Consider the following 24,424-nt stretch of genomic DNA (forward strand, 5'->3'; position numbering starts at 1 on the left):
CAAGGCCAGGCTAGATGGGGCTTTGGGCAACCTGGTGTAGTGGAAGGTGTCCCTGCCCACAGCAGGGAGGTTGGAACTGGATGATCTTTGAGGTCTCTTCCAACTCAAACTTTTTGATGATTCTGTGATTTTCAACACCAATTTTATTAGGAGCAGCATCCCGCATTGGTCGGAGGTGCATCACACCCTGGTTTGTGCACAGGCGTTAACCTCTGGTCTTTACACCCCATTGAACTCCCCAGAAGGAATAGCTGGCCATTAATTAACATGCCAATTAACACGTAAAACAACTATAACCGTGTAAAACTACTGAGAAAACAACAGAAGGGGCCTGGAATTTCTTTTTTTCTCTGCCAAAATTTTTATATGTGTTTAAGCAACTTCAGTTGTAGTGTTTTTCTTGGAAAGTTTGGGGGTTTCCACCCAAAGTCTCTCTCCATGTAAAAAAATGGGAGTTTGCAATTGCTGAAAAATGCAGTACCTGAAGCGTGGGATTTTCAGGAAAAAAAAAAACAAACAACAAAACCACTCACTGTATAATGAGTACAGTCCTTGATTTCACGAAGGATTCAGTGTAGTTTGAAAAGATGTTTTCTACGGAAAAAAAAAATGCTTCAGTGGGAAAATTTCCACCCACTCTGGTTGCATCTCTTCCTTCCAGCTCCGACAGAGGGGAAGGTTTTCTGCCAGATGCGGGTGGTTCTGTGTTTCAATGGACGGACAGAAAAATGCATCGATAGAGAAAAAAAAAACAACTGAGTGGGAAGAGTCCCTTCCGATGGGGCTGGACGTGCCTCAATCCCGCAGGTTTCCATCGCCAGGGTTTATTCGGCTCATTTTTTTCCTTGGAATCCTGGCTGAGCCGAGTCTCGAATCCGAGTCGATAGTCTTGGCTCGCAGCGAGGGCTCCAGTAACGCCGGCGGCGACGGCAGGATGCAAATACGAGCCGGTGCGCCTGGCAGTCCTGCCGGAGATTTTCCGGAGGAACCGTGTTTTCATACATTGCCCAGATTTTGCTTCACAGGCACTTGCGAGCATCTTTTTAATTGATCTTCAGCAGAGCCCCCCCGCCCTTTAATACTCGTGTATTAATACAAATATATCGCGATATACACACGCACGCAGACCTGCACGGCCACCCCCACGCCGCAAATATCCGGCACGCTCAGAAACGAGGGGCGCAGGAGCCGGACCCCGCGTGCTCCGGAGGCACGGAGCGAGCTGCCGCCGATGCCTGGGGAGGATTTCACGTCTTCATCAATCCCAGGAGAACACAAATAAATAAATAAATGCAATAAATGAACCAAAAAAAAAAAAAAAAAAAAAAAAAATCTGCGGCCAGGACTGGCGAGGGCCTGCTGCTGTTTTGCATCTTCCCGATGGGATAGGCAGGATCCGGATGGGATGCTCTGTGTCGAAGGGAGGGGACCGAGGTGCGTGGCAGCCCGGGCGGGAGGGGATAACGGCCCGAAATCGCTGCCATCAACCCCGCGCGGCATCGCGGCCTTTTCATGAATAAATAATTCGTGTTGCAGTCGCAGTGTGCCGGACCCGGCGCCGAGCGAAGTCTGCCCGGAGACTCGGCGTTGGCGGCGCTGAACGAGGCGTTTGGCCCTTTCCCGTCGCGTCTCCCACCACCACCACCATCACCCACCCACCCACCACCAGCAAACTGGGACCCCCGGGTCTGGCAGGGGCAGGTTGCCCCTCGTCGCGTTGAAGAAGCGGTGGGAGAGAGGAGGGAGCGGGGCGGGAGGGGGATGAAGGGATAAATAAAAAGCGGGGAGCAGCCCAGCGAGGGGGTGCGGGGGGCTGCAGCCCTCTTGGGGGGGGCGGGGGGGGGGGGAGGAAGGCGACGCAGTTCCTGTCTCTTTAAATCCACCCCGAGCCAGGAGCCGGGAGCTGAGGCAGAGCAGAAAGCTCAGGATCTCTGCTCGTTAATAAGCAGGATTTATCCCCGTAGGGAGCCGGGAAAGAGTGGGGGGGGGGGGGAAGCCGTGGGGAGAGCAGGCTGAGCGGAGGCCCTCTGCCCCCTCCCCCGACCCCCAGCCCCTCACCCCAGCATCCCACCTCTCTCCGAGCATCCTCCGGCCAAGATGTGGGATCCGCCGGTCGAGGCGAGCGGGTACCCCCGGGAGTGAGGTTTGCCGCGGGGGAGGCGAGGGGGGGGGACGGTGAGGAAGGGCGCTTGGCGGGGGTGGGGGGAGCGTGTGTGTGCAGAACGGAGGCGATGGCGGGTTTTTAGGGCGCGGGGTGCGTGCGCGGTTGCGAGGGCCGGAGCGGGAGAGGCCGGGGGAGCCGAGCGGGAGGGCGGCGGAGGCACCGCATTGCTGCTGAGCCGCCCGCCGCCGCCCCGGCCCCGCCATGCCGCCGCGCCCGCCGCCCCCCCGGAGCCAGCCGGGGCGGCCGCGCAGCCCGCGGCGGAGCGCAGCGCGGGGGCTCTGAGCGCCGCCGGCCTTGCGGGGTGCGCACGTCTGCTTGGATTTTTTTTTTTTTAATTTTTTTTTTCCCCCCTTTTTTCCTTCTCTTGGCATTTGGCCTTTTTTTTTTTTTTTTTTTTTTTTTCCCCTCCTTCCCCCCCACCCCCGTTCCCTGCCTTGGATGGTTTTTAGGTGGAGTCGTTTGCACCAAAACCCAATAGCTGCTGCTGTTCTTGCTGCTATTTTTTTTTTTTTTTTTTTTAATGATACTGTTTCCACAGCAGGGGAAGAGAGAACTGATCCTCAACATACTCCCAGAGAATGAATAATCACAAGAAACTGGCTTAAGCAGCTCCCTGGATCTGGTGCATGATTTCGATCGAGTTTGATTTGATTTGATTTTTTTATTTTTAATTTTTTATTTTTTTTTCCCCAAGTCATCGTTGCTCGCATTTCATTTTCTGCACATTTTTTTCTTTTTCACCTTTTGAGGGATTTGCAAACCGAATTACATGCATGTCCAGTGGGGGAAGGTTTAATTTTGACGATGGAGGGTCGTACTGTGGAGGCTGGGAGGACGGAAAGGCTCATGGCCACGGAATCTGTACCGGCCCGAAGGGTCAAGGTGAATATTCGGGCTCCTGGAGTCACGGCTTTGAGGTGCTGGGGGTCTACACTTGGCCCAGCGGCAACACTTACCAGGGCACCTGGGCGCAGGGCAAGCGCCATGGCATTGGCATGGAGAGCAAGGGGAAGTGGGTGTACAAAGGAGAGTGGACCCATGGATTTAAGGGACGGTACGGGGTCCGAGAATGCGCTGGAAATGGGGCCAAGTACGAAGGCACCTGGAGCAATGGATTACAGGATGGCTACGGGACAGAGACCTACTCGGATGGAGGTAGGTGCTGCACTGATACCTTCCCGGCCGGGGCGGGCGGTGGTGTGGGGGTACAAGGCTCCGAACGGGGACCCTGGCTTTGGACTGGAGTCTGTGAGTTTGCAACCTGCTAGCTTGGAGCGAGGGATGCTCGTACCCCGCAGGAGATAAGGAACCAGCCCAGCGTGGCATCAGCCCAGCTCTTTGCCACAGGTAGCCCCATATGTTCAGCAGGTCTCTGGGCTCTGGGTCCTCCACCCTGCACCTCGCCTCAACCAGGCTTTTTGGGGAGGGGAGCCAGCTGTGGTGGCGGGGGGAGGATGCCCAGCTCTCGCCCAGAAGGGTGGGAGGATGGGGTGGGCCGAGCTGTTGGGAGACGACCCAAGTTGCACATGGGATTCGCGGTTCTGACTGCACCACTGGAACCTGTAGGATTTGCACCGGAGCAACCCAGGGCAGAGGGGAGGTGAGCGTGCGGGGGGGGGTGTCTAAGGCAGGTGGGTGCAGCTCTGCTCCTGCAAATGCTTCCAGCAAGGGGCTGGGGTCTTTGCACGCCCTGCAGCCCCTCCAAACGCAGCCCCACGCTTCCTAATACCAGGCGAAAGACTTTAATTCAGACAAGAGTCTTACATTCCTAGTTTACGGCTTAATGCTTAGCGTAGGGGCTCAGAGGGATCACCAAAGCTATTCTCTGCCGTCAACACGGCTTAACGAGATGTGGAGGGGGAACTGGGATTAACTAGAAAACAAGAAAACCCAATTGGAGTGATCCAAAAAAAAAAAAAAAAAAAAAAAAAAATTGCTGGACTAACAAGCTTTAAGGCCGAGCAAGGAGAAGCAGCTGGTGCTCTGCTGTAAGTGGCTGTATCATCCTCTCTCCTGGTTTGTGGCTACTTCCATCGGAATTGCCACCACAATCCGAGGCAGGCCTACCTGCCGGCGGCCAGGGGCATTCGGCAGCGCTGCCCCGTTGTTTTGCTGGTGAACGGGGCCATCTGAAACAGGCTCATTTTGGGTTTTTTTGTGGGTTTTTTCGAAGACATTACCATTTTCCAGGACTGCTACATTCAGGAAATTGCAGCATCGCTGAGCTCCATCGCAGCCTTCCTGAAAGGTGCTGCAAGACCTTTCTCTAGAAAACCCGCTTTGCTGCTTTGTGATTAGACGGGGAGGGGAGATTAAATGTCACCTGCAGCTGCTCTTTTAATGCTCTCGAAGGGAGAGGTGGAACAATCTCTTGGTTTTTAATGATAATTCAGTGCTGGTAGCTTTCTCCTGAAGGAAAATAGAGCTGCAACCTTTTGTTTCAACTGCCTGGAATGATGCTGGGGTCTGAGCTGGAATCTGCCGGGTGTGTGTTTGCAAGCCATCCATAAATCCTTCAGCTGAGAATAAAGCTTGGTCAGAGCATCATCGCCGTCTCCCACGTTCAGAGCGGGCAGGAGGGGATGCGGGGTGGGGTGGGGGGCGTTCCATCGCCCTGCTCCCCTCCTGGCACCCAGCCCGTGCCGGGGCTGTTCGCAGGAAGGCGGACGGAAGTCTTGACAAACTCCAGGTCTCCGAGGGCTGGGTGTTGCAGGGCTGGCCCCGTCCCCGGGCACGCATGTGCCCCCACCCTGCCACGCTCCCCGTTGACTGCAGCACCGTGGCTCTTCGGGAAACCCGGGGAGCGTCTCCGAATAGGGGTGGTTTACCAGCAGTTTCATCATTTTTCTGAGAACCTACCAGAAGCAAAGCGCTTTTTCTTCCATCTTGTCAGGCCAGCCCAGCTTCTTGGTGGTTGGGGGCTGAAAAGCTTTATGGCATGTTTATCGTTTTAGGAGGAGGTGAGAGGATCAGGAGGAGACGCAGGCAGGGTCTGTAGCAAAACATTCTCCCCCCCAGGGACTCCACAAACTGCCCTAGAAGGGGCGGCCGTGCCTGGGAGATGCAAAGTGGTGGTACCTGTGGCCAAGCCCACCCTGATGCCGGGATACACGCCCCGACTGGGCTCCTCCACACCCCCGTTGCGGTTGGGTGGTCACCACGGAGTGACTGAACCCACCTGAGATTGCACTTTCACCAACTCAGTTGCGAGTACCCAGAGGCCACAGCCCTTTCCCAGTTGCCTGTCTCTATTCTGAGTGGAAAACACCAAAAGTTGGGCATCTCCAGCCTTCTGGCCACCAAACCTTGATGAACTTTGCGCGTTTGGGTCCAAGGAGCTGGTGCGTGCAGGAGCTCTGCTGGAAGGGTGGCTGTGCAGCTATGGCTGTTGGGAAGGATGTTTCTCATTAATCTATTCAAGTTATTACCTTCATCAAACTGAAGGATCCTGGAATCCTCGCCCCAGCATCTGTCACTTGCCACCCACAGATAAATATTCAGCCCTTGCATTTATTTTTTTTTAGCACATCAACCAAGGCGAGGGGATGGGTCCCTAAATGCGCAGCCGAGCTCAGGAAGCGAGGTGCCCCACAATTCATGGGGTTTCACTCCCAGTTTTACCATTTCCTTGCACGAGAGCGGGTAAGGGCGAATCTCCACACCCGGGAGATGGCGCGACCTCGGGGAGCGATATTTGGCGTGAGCGACGCGCACGTGTCGGTGCGTCGGGCTCGGCCGTAGGGTATGGCACGTGGTGGCCCGAGCCACGTTGCCACCCCCTTCACCATCCCGGCTCCGCTCGCCACCCCGGGTACCGTCCCCCCCGCCAACGCCGGGCGCTCACGCCCGCCACGCGCGCACGCTTCCCCCACACGCAGCTTGCAGATCTCACACCTCCCACGCGGACACGCTCATCGCCATGCACACACGCCTCTCCTCCCCGGGGCCGAGACGCCGCTTCGCCCCTCCGCTCCCGTACCCACGGGCACGCGGTCTACCCCTGGCCCGGCGCTGGCGCTCTCCGACCCGTGCGTGCACCGGATGGGCACAGACCGCGTTCCCCCGAGCTGTGCGGTTACGTGCCCGTTGGCACGGGGCCCAAATAAGCAAACAGAACCCCGCTGTTCCCCTCGGAGCCCGCGCTTTGCCAAACCTCCCTGGCATCGCCGCGCGCCCGACCCACGTTCCTGCACCTGCGGCACGTGCGTCCTTGTCTTTCCCCCACCCCAAACCATGATACTGCTGATGTGTCCTTATCCTTCTGCCAAAAATTCCTGCCCCCATCCAGAAGCACCCTGATATTACATAAACCAGGATGCTGAGGATCGCTCCGCTCCGACGCCGGAGTTGCACCAGTCGTTTGCTGGGCCTGATTCAGCCTGGCTCCAGCTCCGGAGCAGGATTGCACCCTTGCTTGAGATGAAAGGGGCTGAATCCACCTGGATCAGCACCCAGGTGAGCCGGGGCCGCTGCTGTCGCCCTTGCTGGAGCTGGTGGAATCTCTCTGGAGCAGGGGGTTGGAGACCTCCTCCCGCTGGAGACCCAGTCCTCAGCAGGTCTGGAGATCAGGAGACACCTCAGCTGGTTCCTGCCTTTCTGCAGCTCCTCGGACACTTTGGAAACACTCAGTGATTCTGCCCTGAGGACGGTTTGAGTTGTAACTGCCACCTCGCCGTGGAAATCCCGGGGTTGGGCATTGGCTTTGGCTTTAGCTGCTGAAACCATGGTCGTGGGGGTGGATGAAGGAAGCTCCAAATCTGCTTTTGCCCTTTCCGTCCCTGCCGAAGCTGTTCTCCTCCTCCTTCCACCTCTCCCCAGCTGAACATTTGGGATCTGAGACCAGACAGGGGCTTGGGGAGGGGACCAGCCCTTCTAGCAGGTCCCCACTGCCCAGCCAGCCCTCAGGGAATGGCTCACAGCACTTCCCTGGACTCAGGATGCCCGCAGAGCATCGGGGCTATGCTGGGTCCCTCCTGCTGCCACCCCCTCACCCCATCCCGGGTGCCCACGTGCTCCACGCAGGCTCGTTTCTCGAGAGGGCTATCCCAAAACAGATGGGCGGTCGCATCGCCGTGTTCATCTTGTGTAATTCTCCGTGCCCACTCACCTAAATGAATCATCCCTTTGATAGGTGAGTGAAATATAATTAGTGTTTTCATTGTTAGCACCGGGTGAGTAGGCAAGTGGGTTTTCTTGGCCTGGGCTGGCAGATTTTTGTGCTTTTGGAAGTGATGGGGAGAGGGAAGCGGTGCGGTGGGAGCTGCTGGCGTGGGCTCTCTCGCAGCCTGTCCTGCCTGGGCAGGAGCCGAGGTGGCTCCATGCCCCGTTTTCCCCACCTCTGCAGTGGCACTGGTGACACCTCCGGCCGCTTGCTCAGTGGGTGCACCAGCAGCTACCGACCAAACGGGTTTGAGGTGGTTGAGGAGGTGAAAAACTTGAAATATTGTGCAAAAACAGGCCCCTTGCCAGTGTCAAGAGCTGCTTGGGGAGATGCTCCATCCCTGGAAGTGTTCAAGGCCAGGCTGGATAAGGCTTTGAGCAACCTGGTGTAGTGGAGGGTGTCCCTGCCCGTGGCAGGGGGGTTGGAACTAGAGGATCTTTGAGGTCCCTTCCGACCCAAACTTTTTGATGATTCTATGATTGTATGATGCCAGGGGGCACCTGCCTGTCTGGGAAGGGGCTGCACCCTCTCACCTGAGCCAAGAAGTGGTTTTGGATGAACCACCACTGGCCAGTGCCGCTGAGGGTGGCGGCATCACCGAGGGCTGCCTTGTGCCTGTCCCCGTACCGGGGTTTTTCATGGGTTCCTCTACAGCTGCAGGGAACCAACCAGCGAGGACGCATTTCTGTGCGATCTATTCATAGCACGGATGCCAGAATTACCTTAAAAGTACCAGCTCCTGTCTTATTTTGCTGCCGGGAAGGAATTGTTGATGCACTTTCAACAGTGGGCAGGAACAAGCAAATACAAACGCGCCCTGATCCCCCATCCTCCCAGTTCCTGCAGAATCCCAGCACAGCTCTAGCTGGTCCCAACAACCCCCCTTAAAACCTGATAATCAAAAAAAAAAAACCTGTGAACTTTGTTTATGAGGCATCTTGGTGTCCAGATTTGGCACAGAAGATGTTTGCAGTGCAGCAGTGGTTATAGGAGAGCAATATCTGAAACGTCGGGACCCGCCGGACATAGAAAAATGAATCAAAATACTAAATGAAGATTCTGACCAGCGTCATTAAAAATAAATGATATGAACTCATGGTAATTACTTATCTCACTGGAACATGCTGCTTAGTTCCAGGTACAGCTCAGGACAGATGAAAAAGGATTTTTGATCCTGGGGAAAAGTACAGGAGATGATAGATCAAAATTGCCAGACGGGCTTAGACCCCAGCTCCAGCTTCTCCAGGATTTTATTTGGTGTGTGATGCTCCAGGGGATGGTGCAGGACCCCAACCTTGGGGCAATCTGACCCCCTTACATGCCTCTCCCTGACCCATAAGAGAGGGTGACTTAAGTCCCAAAGCCCAGTTTTAATATCCTTTCCCTCGGGATGCTGGGGTGGGTTACCCCGGGCTTTCTCACGGCTTTTAATGCAAATCTCAGGATATTTGCATGTGATTCCATATCCCATGGGGCTCCTCGTGGTTGGGTGACATCTGCTCCTGTAGCTGAACAGTTTTGGTGGTTTTTTTTTGAAGCTCTAGCTTGTGGAATCATGTGATTTTGCAAGATTTTCAGCTTCATATTTGAAGCAAGGTTTCCACCCAGACTATTGCAGAGAAGTCATTCTTACAGGCTTGGAGACCAGCAGACAAGAGCTAAAAATGCCTTCTGTTTAAAAATGCCTCGATTTTGAAATGAACCTGATTAATTTTGAATGCTTCGAGTCAGATAACGCCGATGTAGATGAATGATCTCTATTAATGGGGGCATGACTTGAAGATACAGAAGCCAAGCAGGATGGGGTTGGTGATGGCCTTTTGGGGGCAATGCTGTGGTTTAGCTTCTGTCGGGTGAGATTTGGCAGTTTTTGCCTGTTTTGGCTCTGGCTTTGGCATTGGCTGAAATCCTGACCAAGCAAGGGGGTTTTTTTGCAAGTGTTTGCAATAGTTACAGAAGACTCTCGATGCTAGTTTCCCCTGCAATAAGCTGTTTAACATAGAATTAGCTTATTTGGCTGCTAACAAAAAAGAGAAGTTTGGAGAAAAAAACACTCAAATGGCAAGCATTTATATTTCAGGGTTTGATATTGGCTTTTCACAGACAGATTCTGACCTTTGAATCAAAAAATCCTTAAAAATTGCAAACGATGTATGAGCCTTCCCTCAGAAAAGCCACTCCTTTCCTAAAATTATTCCCTGAAGAGGTTCCACTTACTCTTAGCATACAGCACAGCATCATGAATTTTCATGAATGAATGAACAGCCAGAGCAAGATCCCTAAGTTTGCAGATATTCACACCAAGACGACTGCTGTAAAGAGATGATTTCCTGCTCAGGGCATCACTTTGGGTCTGCAAAGTGTTTCCCTGGACTGAATAAGGGATTAATCATTTATTTCACAGGGAATAAATAAACCCTGCTCTCACCTCGTCCCATCCTGTGCCGTCCCCGCTCCTGGTGCAGCCTCGTATTCCCAAGCCGTGGGGAGCTCAGCATCACCCCATGCACTGAGCATCTCCCACACCTCGCAAGGGACGCAGCCTCCCCGAAACCCGGTGCTGGCACAAAGCACTGCTTGGAAGTGCTGGAGAATGAGCTCTGCTGAGAAATGGGGTGAGATCACAGAGTTTGCGATGAGGATTAGAGCGCGGGAGGATTAACGGACTAAGCATTAGCCCGATTTCCCTCTGCTTTGTGAGAGGAGCACATTAGCCCTAATAAAGGTGCTGAGCGATGTGTTAATGTGTTTCACATCCCTCGTGCTAAAGCCTCATCCTGGTTTTGGCCCCGTCAGTGGCCGAATCCGCAGGGATTCAGCTGCCTGGGGCAACATTACGGGCCCTGTTCCAACCAGGGGATGATGCTCCCTTGAACTTCCCTGACTCCAGTGGACCCTTCCCATTCCCAGGAACACTAGAAATTCCTTTCTTTAGTTCTTTCCTTATAAAAAGCTGTATTTCCCCTGACTCCAGGACCTGGCGCTTTAAGACCAGCCTGGCACGCATTATGAGCCCCATCAGAATCAGCGATGCTGAGATTTAATTGTCATTATAATGGTTTGAAACATTTGACTGGAAGAGGCAGTCACATTCTCGGGGAAGCAGGAGGTACGGGAGCAATGGGAGCAAAGAGGGAGGGGATGCTCAGGATGGGCTCACATTTTCCAGTACATGGTAGAGACAAAATTGAGTTTTTCCCCCTGGAAGCAAATAGCTGAAATGCCTCAGGTGAGACCGGACGTAGTCGTGGGTCCGCATGTGATTTTCCTGGAGTGGCTTCTCCTTAATATTATAAGAGCACGTATTCATCACTGGCCAGTCCCTGTGGAAAATGGCTTAATTCCCACAGCTGGGCTTATCTTCAGAGGTAGGACGGCAGCTCCGGGGCTTTGCCCCATTCCCTGTCCTGCGTCGTGCAAAGCCACTTTGTGCCCGCAGCGGAGGAAGCACACACCTTGTTTTGTTGGAGGAGCTCATCCTCCATCTCCCTCTGTGCCTCAGTTTCCCATCTGTAAGTGCAAACATCAGCAGTCTTTGCAATACCATGATGCACATTAATGTTTGCTGGTGAGGGAAGGAGCTTCATTCTGCTGATCTCCTGATTGCAAAGTGTCTTTTGGGTGGGTGTCATGGGGATGAGGATATAAAGGACTCCCTATGTTTGGGATGGGGCTCATATCCCCCATCTGAGCATTCTCACCATGTGGCAGCCTGCCTTTCGGATGATTTTCCCCGTGCAGAACGGCTGAGCAATCCCTATTCCGTGATATTTCGGCTGGAGTTACTTGATGTTGTTATTTGCATCCGCAGAGGAGGAGGCAGATTCCCTGGCTGTGGCGTGAGGCTGTATAAACCTGTCTCCTCTCTCCAGCCCCCGGCTCCTGCGGAGGTGCCCAGCGAGGTGCTGGCTCTGCCAGGGCCACCCCCACACCCATCTCTACCTGCTTCCAAAGTGATCTCTGGTGCATCATCCAAACCCAACCACCCCATGGGTTTGTTTCCTTCGACGGAGGCTCCCTGCCATTTAGCTTTAAAAAGTGCAACCTAACCATCCCGAGACGAGCTGCGAGACTTGTAAGGATTTATTATTTGTTGAGCCCCAGCAACAGACTGAATGCCACCCAGCACCCAGGCAGCAGCAAAGCAGCCCAGGCCACCTCTGCTCTTCTCTCTGCTCTTCTCCCTTCTCCTTACCCCCTTCCCCTTCTCTCCCCCACAGATGCCCGGACCTCCCCGTGCCCATCGTGTCTGTACGTACCCAGCCTCGCATTAAGCGATGTGACTAACATCCATCACGTGTCCGTGCCTGCGGATTATATCTGCATACTCAAAAATCCATATTTTAGCTCTTCCCCTGTGTAAGCAGTTACCAGAGCGTATTTTTGGCAAATAAGCAGCCACAGCAGAAGCATCTGACTGTGTTTTTAGCATGGCTTGGTGGTGGTCGGAGGCATGGAGAGCCTTGGCGGGGCTGGGGGGGGGTAATTTGCCACCCATGCTGTATCCATGCGGCATCTGGGCACAGGGCAGGGAATGCCAGTCACCCAGCGCAGCGCCTCGTCCCGCTGCCAGGCACGGGCAGGATGGCTCTTGGGATGCCTTGGCAGCGCACACGCACCCACGTGGGTGCTCGGGAGGAGCCGTACGTGCAGGCAGCACGTTTGGGGACACATTTTTAAATAGTGAGACCCCCCTGACTGCAGGACATCAGCTGGAGTGGCCAACGAGGATGTCCTCATCGTCAGGATGGAGGCTGGATTAGCATCCTCCAGTCCTCTCTTTTCTCTTGTACATCTTCTCTTTGGGATGGATGTTTCTGAGATGCTAAGTGTGATTTTTTTACCTTTCTGCTATCGACTAGCTGGAAAGTGGTATCTGTAAAACTTGCTCCTTGTGTCATAATTCAAGGGACCAGCCTAATTATTGCCATTAGGTGTCTTTAATTAATATGCTGCAGAGTTCAGAGATAAGAGGGCAGGTGAGCATACCAGGGAGGATCCTTCGTAAGATAAACTGGCAATCCGCAAGGTCTGATGACTTCTGCTTGGTTTGGAAAAGTGGATGGGTGCTTTGGACAACTCAGTCCTCCTTCCCAAATTTTGCCGAGTGGCAAAGGCGAGCTGGGAGGTTTGGATCGTGGCCATTGCCAAACGCAGTCACCGTAACAGGTGGATCTGCTGGTGCTTCAAGGATGGGACAGAGGCTACAGAGAAACCTCCTTTTTGGAGCCCTCTGCTCCCGTGTTCTGCAGAGCTCACCTTAAATACCTTGCACTGACCCATGACGGTGGGTTATTTGTATTTTTTTTTAGCTCAGTGATGGGTAAGGAATATTTTTCTAAGCATTTGACTTTTTCTGAGGTTGCGTTGGGATAATAATACGTACGTGTCCGCCGGCCCCAAAATGCTTTACAACATCCTAAATCACTGCTTGAACGTCTCCGTGCGAGAAGCGGCAGCGGAGCGAGGCAGGGCAGGTCTGAGCAAAGCCCCCCGTGTGCTTCACCCCCTGTGCTTGCCGAGGGCTTCGTCCTGCAGGACACGCAACCGGCTGTCTTGGTTCGGGAAAAGCCTGCGAGCAGCCTTCAGCCCGTAACGCTCGTGCTTAATGGTGTTCCTGGACCGGAGCCAGAGGGCTCAGCAGCCTGAAAAATGCCAGATCCCTGGGTCCGGGGGGGGGTAGGGAGGAAAGAAAACGCAGCCGTTCCAACCCCAAAAAATCCCCGTTTCTGTCTCCTTCCACCGCCGCGGTGAAGGTGGATGAGGTTTATACCCAAGTGGCTGAGCCCACCTTCAGCCGAGGGAAGCCCCATCTTCATCCCTTGGGGCTTCCCCCCCCGTATTGTTCAAAATCCGCCCGTTGCTCCGGCGTGCCCTAGGGTGCTGCTGATTTGTCTGAAAGCCGGGCTCCTCCGAGCAACGCCGTTGGTCTTGGCCATCCCTCTGGAAGCAGGAGAGGACTGCAGGGGCCTGGCAGCCCCTCGGCTCGGGGCAGCAAGCGGCAAAGCCTGGTGCTTTCCACCCTACGGCATCTCTCACCTTCACCTGCTGAGTGCAACGCTGTAGGCCACCTCCATCCAGGCCAGAAAGGTCATTCTCTAGATGTTTCGGATCTTCTTTCCCTCTCCATCGCTCTTGTAGGTGCAAAAAGGCACCTGGTGGGAGACAAACGGCATCAATGAAGTGACTCTTCTTCTTGCCCGAGGTTTCAGCCCGGTGTGCTGCATGTGGGAAGAGCATGACTTGGTTACCTCTTCCCAACCATGGTCAAGACCTCATCAGCAAGAGCGAGCAGCTCCTGCCGTGGTCCTGGGCCCACGAGCACCCACACGAGCCCTGCCGCAGCGGCTGTACCCCGCGGAGATGAGCTGGAGATGGAGATGGGTCTCCTCTTTCCCTGCTCCCCAGGGAAAAAAAAAAACCAAAATTGGCAAAGCCAAGGAAATGAACGGAAACTCCTTGTTCTTCTTGGTGTCTGTAATGCCTCGGATCTTCCCAGAGCGCTTTGCAAACAGGAGCTAATTAGTCCTCCCAATACCTGGCTGAACTGCTGCTGCATTATCCCTGTTTCCAGCAGGGAATACGGAGGCGTTGAGGCTGTGCCCAACCATCTCACCACCGGCTTTGCACGGGGTCTCGCTGGCCTCCCCGTTTCTGCATGGTGCAAACCAGGGCGAACCCTGATTTCGGGGATTTTTGGCATTATGGGGACACTGGGAGCAGCCCTGCAGACTCTCTGCTCTCTGCCCAGAATGAGTTTTAGCCTCCTGAGCCAAATGCTGAGAAAGCGCTGAATAACTGCAACAAATTAGATTACTTCTTGGTACTTGTCATTTCTTAAAACATATGAGCGTCTGCTGGAGAATCAGGAACGATGCTTTGGAAGCCAGTGACTTCCCGCTTTCTGCTTTCAGCCCGGCTGGCTCCGGCCAAGGATGGGGCTCTGCACGGTCCTTAAGGCAATGGAAATTCCTGCAGGAGTTTTAAAAGCCCTTTGGAATCAACCCAGCCTTGCTCCAAGGGGCACCAGCCAAAAAAAACACCCACCCCAGGCTTAAGAACACAAGTGAAAGCGGCCAACAACCGCATTGCCCGTTTTCTTCTCTCCGTGTTTCCATCCCATCCCAAATTTCCTTGTCTTTCTCATGAGCCCGTTCCCTTTCTCACGCTCCATCTGCTGTTTCCGAAAGAGGAATATTCTCACTGATGCATCTTTCAGGATGGCTGCGGTTATTTTCTCCTAGCCTCAGGTTATGCCCTCTCCTTATCTCTGCTCCCCACCCTTCTCAGCATCACCTTCATCTCGGCCAAATCCTGCTGGAGCTGTTACACCAGGAGTCAAGAAGTCTTCCTGGGGGTAAAACCACAGCAAGTGAGAGCACAACCTGCTTATTCCCTCGGACTCTGATTTTGCTGCAAAATTCCCAATTCCCAGGGCAGGATCAGGCCCACTTTTCAGCAGGATCATGGTGGTGTCTGGGATCTCTTGGCTTGGCTGTCCAGTGCTCTCCTGTCATGCCTCTACTCTTGTCCACGACTTCCACCCAGCCCTAGCCCCGGCCACGCAGCTCGGCTGCCTGCACGGTGCTCCCTGACCACCTACTGGATGTTGCGTTTTCCCCGATGCAATCGCTCCATTAATCCCACGCAATTAATACTTCGGGAAGCGTTTTGCAAATATTGATATTGAGGCAAGAGCTACGACACAGAAACGGCTGCTGCTGTGGTTGTATTACCATAGTAATTTACAAATTACTTAGCTCGGGAGGATTTTCTTTCCATAGAATGGGCTGGGTTGGAAGGGACCTTCAAGATCATCCAGTTCCATCCCCCTGCCATGGGCAGGGACACCTTCCACTACACCAGGTTGCTCAGAGCTCCATCCAACCTGGCCTTGAACACTTGCAGGGATGGGGTAGCCACAGCTTCTCTGGGCATGACCTGATTGCTAAGGGCAAAGATTGTCTTGTGCAGAGAAGGATGCCCCATCCCTGGAAGTGTTCAAGGCCAGGATGGATGAGGCTCTAAGCAACCTGACGTAGTGGAAGGTGTCCCTGCCCATGGCAGGGGGGTTGGAACTAGATGGTCTTTGAGGTCCCTTCCAACCCAAACCATTCTGTGATTCTGTGATTCTTTAAGGACTGGAAAACCTTTATCAGACTGACCCAGTGGTCATCATCCGGGCGGTTTTCCTGAGGGCTGTTTTGGTTTGATTCCCATAGGGTTCACTATTTCAGCAAGTCTTATTGTAAGACTCCCTTGGCACACGGGAGCGGGGCTGGTGTGACAGGAGGTCCCAATGCTGAGGGTACTGCCTGCACCCATCCCATCCCATCCCATCCCATCCCATCCCATCCCATCCCATCCCATCCCATCCCATCCCATCCCACCCCATCCCATCCCGGGGTCCTGCAGGGGACGGGAGGCAGTGGGGCAGCCCTGGACTGGGACCGGCTGCAGCATCCCAGCAGCATCCCAGTGCCAGGCGAGGAGCCGTGCTGGGGCTCATCCATCCGTCCTGTGAGGGTTTAGGCGGGTGGTGAGTCACTGCATCTCAAGCCAGTCCAGAAAAGCTTAAGCCGACCTAGGAATAAAAACAAGCCCTACAGTTCAAATGGCTGGGATAAAACGGGAAAGCGTGCGGATCGCCGAGCTCCAGGAGGGGAAGGGCTGATAAACCCCGAGGCAGATGACCACCGTGCGTTTCGATGCACGGGGCAAGCGTTATGCTCCGGTCACGCTTCCCGGGCCGGATGGGTTTCTTGTGCCTCTGTTCCCAGTGCCGTGGTGAGGTCCCACGTGCGTTTCATCCCAATAACGACCAGTAAATGCCCACGCGAATGTGGGAGTTCAAGCAGGGGCACGTTTCCAAGGAGAGTAACCAAATGGATCTCTCCCCGTGGGGCCTTTACTTCTGTAGAGCCTCTCCCTTCCGCTACGTGCCGGATGAAGGCACTATGTATATAAATAAATGCGTTGCAATATTCCATCCGCTTTGATCGCTGCCGGCAGCATGGACGGGATCAGAGTCTGCTCCCGGATAATGATTCCCCATGCCCGTCTCCCTGCTCCCTTCCCTTTGGTGAGGCACTGGAACAGGTTGCCCAGAGAAGTTGTGGCTGCCCCATCCCTGGAAGTGTTCAAGGCCAGGTTGGATGAGGCTTTGGGCAACCTGGTGTAGTGGAGGGTGTCCCTGCCCATGGCAGGGAGGTTGGAACTAGATGATCTTTAAGGTCCCTTCCAACCCAAACCATTCTATGATTCTATGAATCCCTTTCAGATTAGGGCTTGCTCTATGGTGCAGTTCTTCCAAGCATCGCTCCCGGCACACTGGTGCCTTGGCCAAGATGTTGTTTTTCCCTCTCGCAACGTGACGTTACGGCCCGTGTCATGGAGATGGGACTGGGATCCAGAGCTGCACTTTGCTGTTCCCGCTAACAAAGGGCTCACAGAGGGGTTTGACGCTGTTAGTGATCCGCAGGATGCCGTGCCATGAAACCCCTCTTTGCTTTTGTCTCCTCTTCCCAGGGACGTACCAGGGCCAGTGGGTCGGAGGGATGCGCCAGGGTTACGGCGTCCGGCAGAGCGTTCCCTACGGCATGGCTGCGGTTATCAGGTCACCCCTGAGGACGTCCATCAACTCCCTGCGCAGTGAGCACACCAACGGCACGGCGCTGCACCCCGACTCCTCGCCGGCGGTGGCCGGCAGCCCCGCCGTCTCCCGCGGTGGCTTCGTCCTCATGGCCCACAGCGATGCCGAGATCCTCAAGAGCAAGAAGAAGGGCATCTTCCGGCGGTCGCTGCTGAGCGGGCTCAAGCTCCGGAAGTCCGAGTCCAAGAGTTCCTTGGCCAGCCAGCGGAGCAAGCAGAGCTCTTTCCGGAGCGAAGCCGGGATGAGCACGGTCAGCTCCACCGCCAGCGACATCAACTCCACCATCAGCCTGGGCGAAGGAGAAGCCGAGCTCTCCGTCATCGAAGACGACATCGACGCCACCACCACCGAGATCTACGTCGGCGAGTGGAAGAACGACAAGCGGTCGGGCTTCGGGGTGAGCCAACGCTCGGATGGGCTCAAGTACGAGGGAGAGTGGGCCAACAACAAGCGCCACGGCTACGGCTGCATGACCTTCCCCGATGGCACCAAGGAGGAGGGCAAGTACAAGCAGAACGTCCTGGTCAGCGGCAAAAGGAAGAACCTCATCCCGCTGCGAGCCAGCAAGATCCGCGAGAAGGTGGATCGGGCCGTCGAGGCGGCCGAGCGGGCGGCCACCATCGCTAAGCAGAAAGCGGAGATCGCGGCGTCCAGGTAAGGTGGTCCCCGTCCCGACGCGGCGTCTTGGCAGGGGTCTTGCCCCAACGGTTGTGGTTTGATGGGAGAAGTGGGATGAGACTTTCTGTGGTAGTAGGTGCTCAGGGGAGTGTTTTAGGGAAGCTGCTGGAGTCAGGCAGGTGGGGCGGTGGGCATCTGCTGGCGCAGACAACCTGGGCCTCATAGGGGGAGTGGGCAGCGTCCTGGAAAGCCAAGCCTCTGGGCTTGTCCACATCTCCTGGATGATGGTCACAATGGGGTGGATCCAAGCCGAATTGTCCCTCTGCCAGCTCCGAGCGAGCTGTGGCTGCACGACCTTCCCGAACCAGCTGCCGAGGGGTCATCCAGGGCGGTGCATCCGCTGCAGCTGGTGGTGGTTGCACTGTGGTGGGACCACACTTGTGGGTCACTGCGTGGAGCTCACAGGCTGAGAGCCATCACTTAGGAGTTATCCACCCCGTTTCTCCTCATAAGCCTCCTCATAAGCAGGGTGATACCCTTAGCAGAAGAGCTGCTGAGATGCTATTTCCCTGTATCCTGTCTGATTTATATCCAAGAGAAACCATCCCAGGGTTGGCCCATGCTGGGAGGATTCCCAGCTATTTCTGTTCCCAAAAGAGGTTTTGAGTGAAAAAGCAGTAAAATCACTGGCTGTAGCTGATGCTTGGGGGGGGGTTTGCCCTGCCTGAGGCTCTGCTAGAAAGCAGCAGATTGGGGTGCCCAAATAATCCTCAAGAAGCTCCCACTCCCCAGGCTGGCTGGGACCACCATGGAACTGCTCAGTGATTCAGAGCAGGGACCTGATCCGGCTCAAAAACCAGCAGGAGCAAGGGGGAAAAAATGGTTCATGTCTAATTTCCGTTGAAATAAGGTCCAGCTCAAGCGTCTCGGAGCTTCGTGACTTGCAGTGAGTGCCCAGACAAGAGATGAGCTGAGGAGAAAAGGCTGCTCTGCCGAATTCAGGGCTCTTTGTGTCACTTTTGGGGTTGGTTTCATAGAGCATGGTCATTCCTTTCTGGGGAAAAAAGGGCTGGTGTTAGGGGAAAAACCCAGGTACCTCCTCAGCCGCCCGGGCTGGATGAATTGTTGGGTCTGGATCATTCGTATGCAGAGTCACGCTTGAAATCTTTATCAGCATGTCTGCTGATGACTTATCTGAAATGTGAATGCGCCTCCCAGGTCTGCTTTGGGAGCGTGTTTGAGCTCGATGATGTTTTCAAGCTGATGTTGTACCAAATTGTTGTCAAAGCTTTGAAAAAAAAAAAAAAATATTAAAAAAAAAAATCCCACTAGATTGCCAGGTAGGAACCAGAATGCAGAGCAGCAGAGAGACCAGATCTTTCCCTGTGATCTGAGGATGTGAATGTCTCAATACAAAGGCCTGAACCCTGGAAATGGGGAGCTCTGGGATGCTGTGGGATGCTGTGGGATGCTGGGTCTGAACATCCTCCATCCCCAGGCAGTAACGGTCCTGGAAATCCGTAAGAATGGGAGTAGATATGACCCCCCCATGTTGGAGATACTTTGATGAGCTCTTGGCATATAATCTTCCACCTTCTGATTATGAGAGAGGAGAAGGAAAATATCACATCAGGTAGGAATGCCAGGGCATGAATACCTTCCTCCTCATCCTGGTGGGGGTAACGTGGTCCTGAGCTCTGCGGGAGCGCAGCAGCAGTGCTGGGAGGGAGGATGCAGCCTGTGGCCACGTCTGTGCAGGGAGGAGAGAGAAAAGCCGTGGGGTTTGGGGACCACCCAGAGGACCCCTTTAATCATCGGCGAAGGAATAAAGGAATGGGAGTGCACAGCTTCGAGGATACTCCGTCAGAGACTGAATGTGGTCCCTCCAGAAAACGCTCCATGAGCAACCCACCATCTCCATCCCGCAGCCCGGCTCCCTCCGCCGTTAGCGCTCGGTTGGAAGAAAGGGAGCGCCGGGAAGCCAGGGCTTTGCTCTTTTCATGGCACAGCCATCGCCTCCGGTGCGTTGCAAAGCCCGTTATCGATCCGCTGCGCGGCCCGTCTCTCGCTGCGCGCGCCGGGGGCAGCCGGCCGCCGGCGTGACGCCCGCTGTGCATTAGCGCTGGGTTACCGACCGCGGGCGACATCCGTCCCGGGAGCTTTTGCCACCGGTGTTAATGGTTTGTGTTGAGACTCCGAAACGTGTCAACGAGGAGCCAGAGCATTCGGCTACAGCCGGATGGGATCGCAGGATTTAGGCTTTGCTGGAGCTGCGGGGCTGGTGGGATCCAGGTACAGGCTCAGCCCCAAGATCTTGGAGGGAGTCTTGGGTTTGCAATTTGGCTGCACGCAGGAGAGGTCCAAGGACCTGGAAATGCAAACGAGGAGAGCTGCTTTGTCCGAAACCCACCATCCTTCAGCTGGAGCTCTTCCCCTTTGCCAGGGTTTTTGCACCGACAACCCCTCCTTGGCATGCAGAAGCAGAAGAGAGCAAAGTTTTACAAACCTAGACCCAGCTAGAAAGGCTTCCATACGATTACTATGATTAATTTTAAAGCTTCTAAAGGAATAAACACTCCCCTGCAGTGCCCACACCAAATCGCATCATCCAAATGGAAAGAAATGCACAAACCAGGCAGCGGGTGCATTGGCAGAGGAATCCTGATGCCCATTTCAGTGGCTTTGGGGCTCAGGGGTGCAATATTCCCCCTCTAATACCAACGGGAGGTCGGGCTTACCGGCACCTGGGGATTTTCTAGCAGCACTGGTGCGTGTCTGGATGTGTGTGTGTGTGTATTCTCTTCTGTCTAATAATGTGGCTGAGTTCACTCTGCAGCCTTTCCCTTGGTGGGGGAAAATATGTGCCCACCCACGTATTTCATTAAATTTGTAAGAATTCCGTATTTTTGAAAACTCTGCCGCTCTGTCAGATTTGGTTGGAATTGGCCAACACGTTCAAAAGTTATTAGTGTGGGAGTGATGGCATATAGATATATAAACAGCACAATCACGTAAGTAAGCCCTGTTTCCTGAGGAAAGTAGGCTAAAAACACAGTGTACTGACGACAAATAAATTGGATTCTTCAAGTTGTTTTAGTCTGAACAGAGTACTATGTTATCCGTGACACAGAAAAGTCAGCTCATTTAAGGAATAGTTTTTAGGTACAGTAGATGGTTCTCCTAAATTTCCTTCGATGCAATTAAAGTGAAATAAGGCTTTCTTCCCTCTTGTACCTCCCATTCGCTGAAATAATTCGTGTAAAGTCGATGGGTGAGAAGAGCTACGAATCGGGTCGGAAAAACTGCCGTTGATATCAACTCTGGGTTTTCAGAGGTAGCTGGGGAGCGAGCCCATTTCCAGCCTGTTCAGGATGAAGGTGCAGGGTGTCCTCTTTGTGCTATGGGGTGCTTCGTTCACCTCTCGTGTGAGCCAAGAGCCGTCACTCTTTCTGCTTCTACCCTGGAAGATTGAAGGATGCACTGGAGACAGCGGCTCTCATCTCGTTAGTGATGGCATTGATACCTAATGCAAATTTTCCATAGGCACTGGTGCATCCTGGGCAACTCAAATGTGATATCCGGGCCAGAAGGCTCATCCTCAGCCCTTGGCTTCGCCACGACCACTGGGTGTGGAAGATAGATGCACGTGGAGCATCTGGGGGAGCTCAGGACCAATTCCAGCTCTCTGCGACGGATGCTGGCGCTCTTAATGCAAGGAGGACAGACCCTAATTCTCTCCAGGATTTCCTTCTGCTACCACAGTTCAAGGTTTTGTAATTAGTGGCTGGACTACTGACGAGGGGATACATGCTATGCGTTACCAGGGCTGGGGATATGGGAGATGGGCGGCATTTGGCAAACACCCAGCTCCTCTCCAGCACAAGGTTTATGGGGCCCTGGTGTTCAGCACCTTAAATAACAGCTCCTGGGAGCTGCTGCTGCCCCAGCACCCCAGAGGGGATGCTGCCCTCAGGTTAATCCTAAGTAATGCACTTCCAAGGCATAATTATAGCCGAGCCATTCACCAACGACGAGAAAAATATAATTAAGCTCCATAGTCTCAGGAGGAGTCGGGCTACAAATTAGCACAGTGTCATTCAACTTCAGAAAGGGAAACTGGAGAAAAAAAAAAGAAAAAAGGATGTGAATGGAGACAACCTGGCAGCGAGGACGGGTGAAGGAAAATGTTTGGGCTCAGCACGGATGCTCCGTCAGGATGCTGCAGCGAGGGCGAAGCATCCGTCCGCCTTTGATGTACGACGCGGAGCGGGAAGGCAAGAAAAACCCCGGAGAGCTGAGCAGCAAAGTACAGGAGGTTGTTTGAGCCAAACAGGTATTTTTCTTCAGAAAAAAAAAATGGAAACGCAGCCCAGGCAAAACCCGCAGAAAAGAATAGATGCTGCAGTCCTGATCCCAAACATTTGCAGTTGCGGTAATGTCACTACCGGCAGTACGCCGAGCCAGAATAATGCTGCTTAATGCTCTCTCAGGCCTGTGCCTGCAGCTCCGCAATTGTACTGAGCTGTGTTTGATTTGGGGTTTCTGCTGGTTTTACTGGTGCCCGGGGGAGGCGGCTGCAGGGCGCCCGCATTAGTCTCGCCCTAATCCCCCTCCTCGTGCTGCCGGTGGGGCTTTCGCTGCGGATGGAGAGGGAGGAGGAGGAGGAGGGATGTGAGTTAAGGGGAACGCTGTGGCCCCAAAAGGGGTTGCGTGTCCCTTGCTCGGGTCGGGATGGTGGGGATGAGCTGGCAGCAGACTGGAGCCCAGATGGGTCACAGCTCAACCAGTTGCGGGGATGGGGTTGAGCGATGTCGGGGCTTCCCATCGCTTTGTCCACCCCTTCTTTGGGCACCTCTGGGTCCAGGGAGGCGGTTTCCTCTACTTATGACCCCTCGAAGCGGCACTGCCCCTTTCCCCGCCGGGGCCATGTGAGCGCTCAGCATCCGCAGAGCCCTGCGGTGCGGTGTGTGCCAGTGGGAGCCCAGGGCTGCGCAGGACTCGCCTCTGCCCATTCACTGGGGATGGGATCACTGATGGCATCGCCTGGTACCCGCTGGGTCTCGCGCCGGGACAGCGCGCACACCTCATCCCTCCCCAGTCTCTCCGTCCTTTCCTTGAGGGGGTGAGGGGGTGCAGAGGAGGAGGAAAACACAGAGGGGATGGATGGAGGTGACTCAAAGGCTGAGATCGGCTGGGGAAGGAGGTCATTCTCTTTACAGCAGCGTTTTATTTTTCCTTCTTGCCCTCCTTCCCTCCCAAACAGCCCCTGTGCAACGCAGAGGGGAGCGAAGCCCCAGGGCTGGCAGCCTCCGACGGGCTTTACCGATGTCTGGGGGCTGAGCAGGGCTGCAGCAGAGGACATCGACTTGTCCCTCTGCCACCTTCCTCCCCTCCTCCTGCCCGGGCACACGCTCCCACGTGTTGACAGGGGTCAGGCGATACCACGGCGGCAGAGATTAGGATCAGCCGTTATTCCTCCGGTCGGTGCGTGCTGGCAACCGGGGTGACGTGGGTACCTCTGGCTCACGGCAGGTGCCGGTTCCACCTCGAGTCCAGGACATTCGAGGAACGGCGCATCCCCGGATGGCATCCTGGAGCATCGCGTCCTTACCCGTTGGCAGCTCTTGCCTGCACCGTGACTCTTTAAGTCCCCCGGCAATGCCAGTTTAATAACTTCCTGCTCAGACAGGACTTACAGCGTTAAGCCCTTTTGTGGCTGTGTCAAAAGTCAGGAGTAGCTGGCACGCTCCCGCGGGGCCAGCTCCGCTCTGTCCCCGGCTGCCACCCCGCTGCCGTGCAGAGGCGGAGGGGGACATCCATGCACAGACGTGAACAGGCTGGAAAATTCGGTGTCTTTCGTTGTGAGGTCGTGATGAAATAAGACGGGCGGAGAGGAGGGTCACAGCCCATTGGATTCGCCGTGATCCCAGCCGGCTCTGCCCTCCTCCCTGCACTTGTCGGGGAGGATCTCCAAAATCCCTGCTGTCCCAGCACACACAGCAAAGCTGGAGGGGCTGGTTTTGCCCTGGAGTGAAGCAGGAGAGGGGTTTGGGATGTGGGAGGAAGCGAAACACCCGGCAGCAGAACCAGGATGGGAGAGTCGTGCCGGGGCAGGAGCGTGTGTGCTGGTACTGGGTACCAGCTCTGCGGTCACCTTTGCAGCGGGACCAGATGGAAATGGGCAGGGATGGCACCGGCTGGTGGTGAGGCAGGAAGGATGGGAGGGTGATTCACTCCTGGCACCCACTGCTGCCATGGAAAGGGGCTGGGCAGGAGGTGGGAGACCAAAGAGGAGCCTGCCTCCTCCTCTTCCTCCTCCTCCTCCTCCTTTCCAGCATCACACAGCAGCCCAGTGCAGCCCGGATCATCTGCCTGGTTTCTGATCCAAGCCTTTTACCGGCTTAGCACATGGGCTGAGCGGCCGGCGCTGCCATCCCGCTGGGGTTGGCCCTGCTGCAGAATCAGCCCTTCCTGGGAGATGGTGCAGGATGATTTCAGCCCCCCTGATCCGTGTTAGATCCCCCAACTAACACGGTAACCTCCTGCCTGTCCTGACTGCCTGCACAGGATAGGGAAGAGGGAATGAGCTGAAGAAGAGGATGGTGGAGCCTCTTCTTCATGCCGACGCCCGCTAGCTTTTGGGCGGAGGAGGAAATAAAAGGAAAAGGCAGCCCCTGGTTTTCCTTTCTGCTGCTTTTCCTATTTAACGAGCAGAAACTGCAGCACTGCTTTTCTCAGCCATCTTCAGGAGGGAAGGGACAGATCCTCCCCCACCACACGCAGCTGCCTGGCAGGTGGGCTGGCTCGCAGCCCCGTCGCTCTCCTCCAT

General features: G+C 54.8%; 1 protein-coding gene across 1 annotated transcript in view; it reads left to right on the forward strand.

The window, feature by feature from the left end:
* Nucleotides 1-2,937: 2,937 nt before the first annotated feature.
* JPH3 (junctophilin 3) overlaps nucleotides 2,938-24,424 on the forward strand; it is a 52,501-nt gene continuing 31,014 nt past the window's right edge. Inside the window, exons 1-2 of the mRNA XM_086620712.1 lie at nucleotides 2,938-3,319; nucleotides 16,854-17,631. Of these exons, the coding sequence (XP_086476838.1) occupies nucleotides 2,938-3,319; nucleotides 16,854-17,631 (1,160 nt within the window). The remainder of the gene's footprint in view (nucleotides 3,320-16,853; nucleotides 17,632-24,424) is intronic.

The sequence above is a fragment of the Tauraco erythrolophus genome, chromosome 15, assembly GCF_009769465.1.
Source record: "Tauraco erythrolophus isolate bTauEry1 chromosome 15, bTauEry1.pri, whole genome shotgun sequence".
Taxonomy (NCBI): domain Eukaryota; kingdom Metazoa; phylum Chordata; class Aves; order Musophagiformes; family Musophagidae; genus Tauraco; species Tauraco erythrolophus.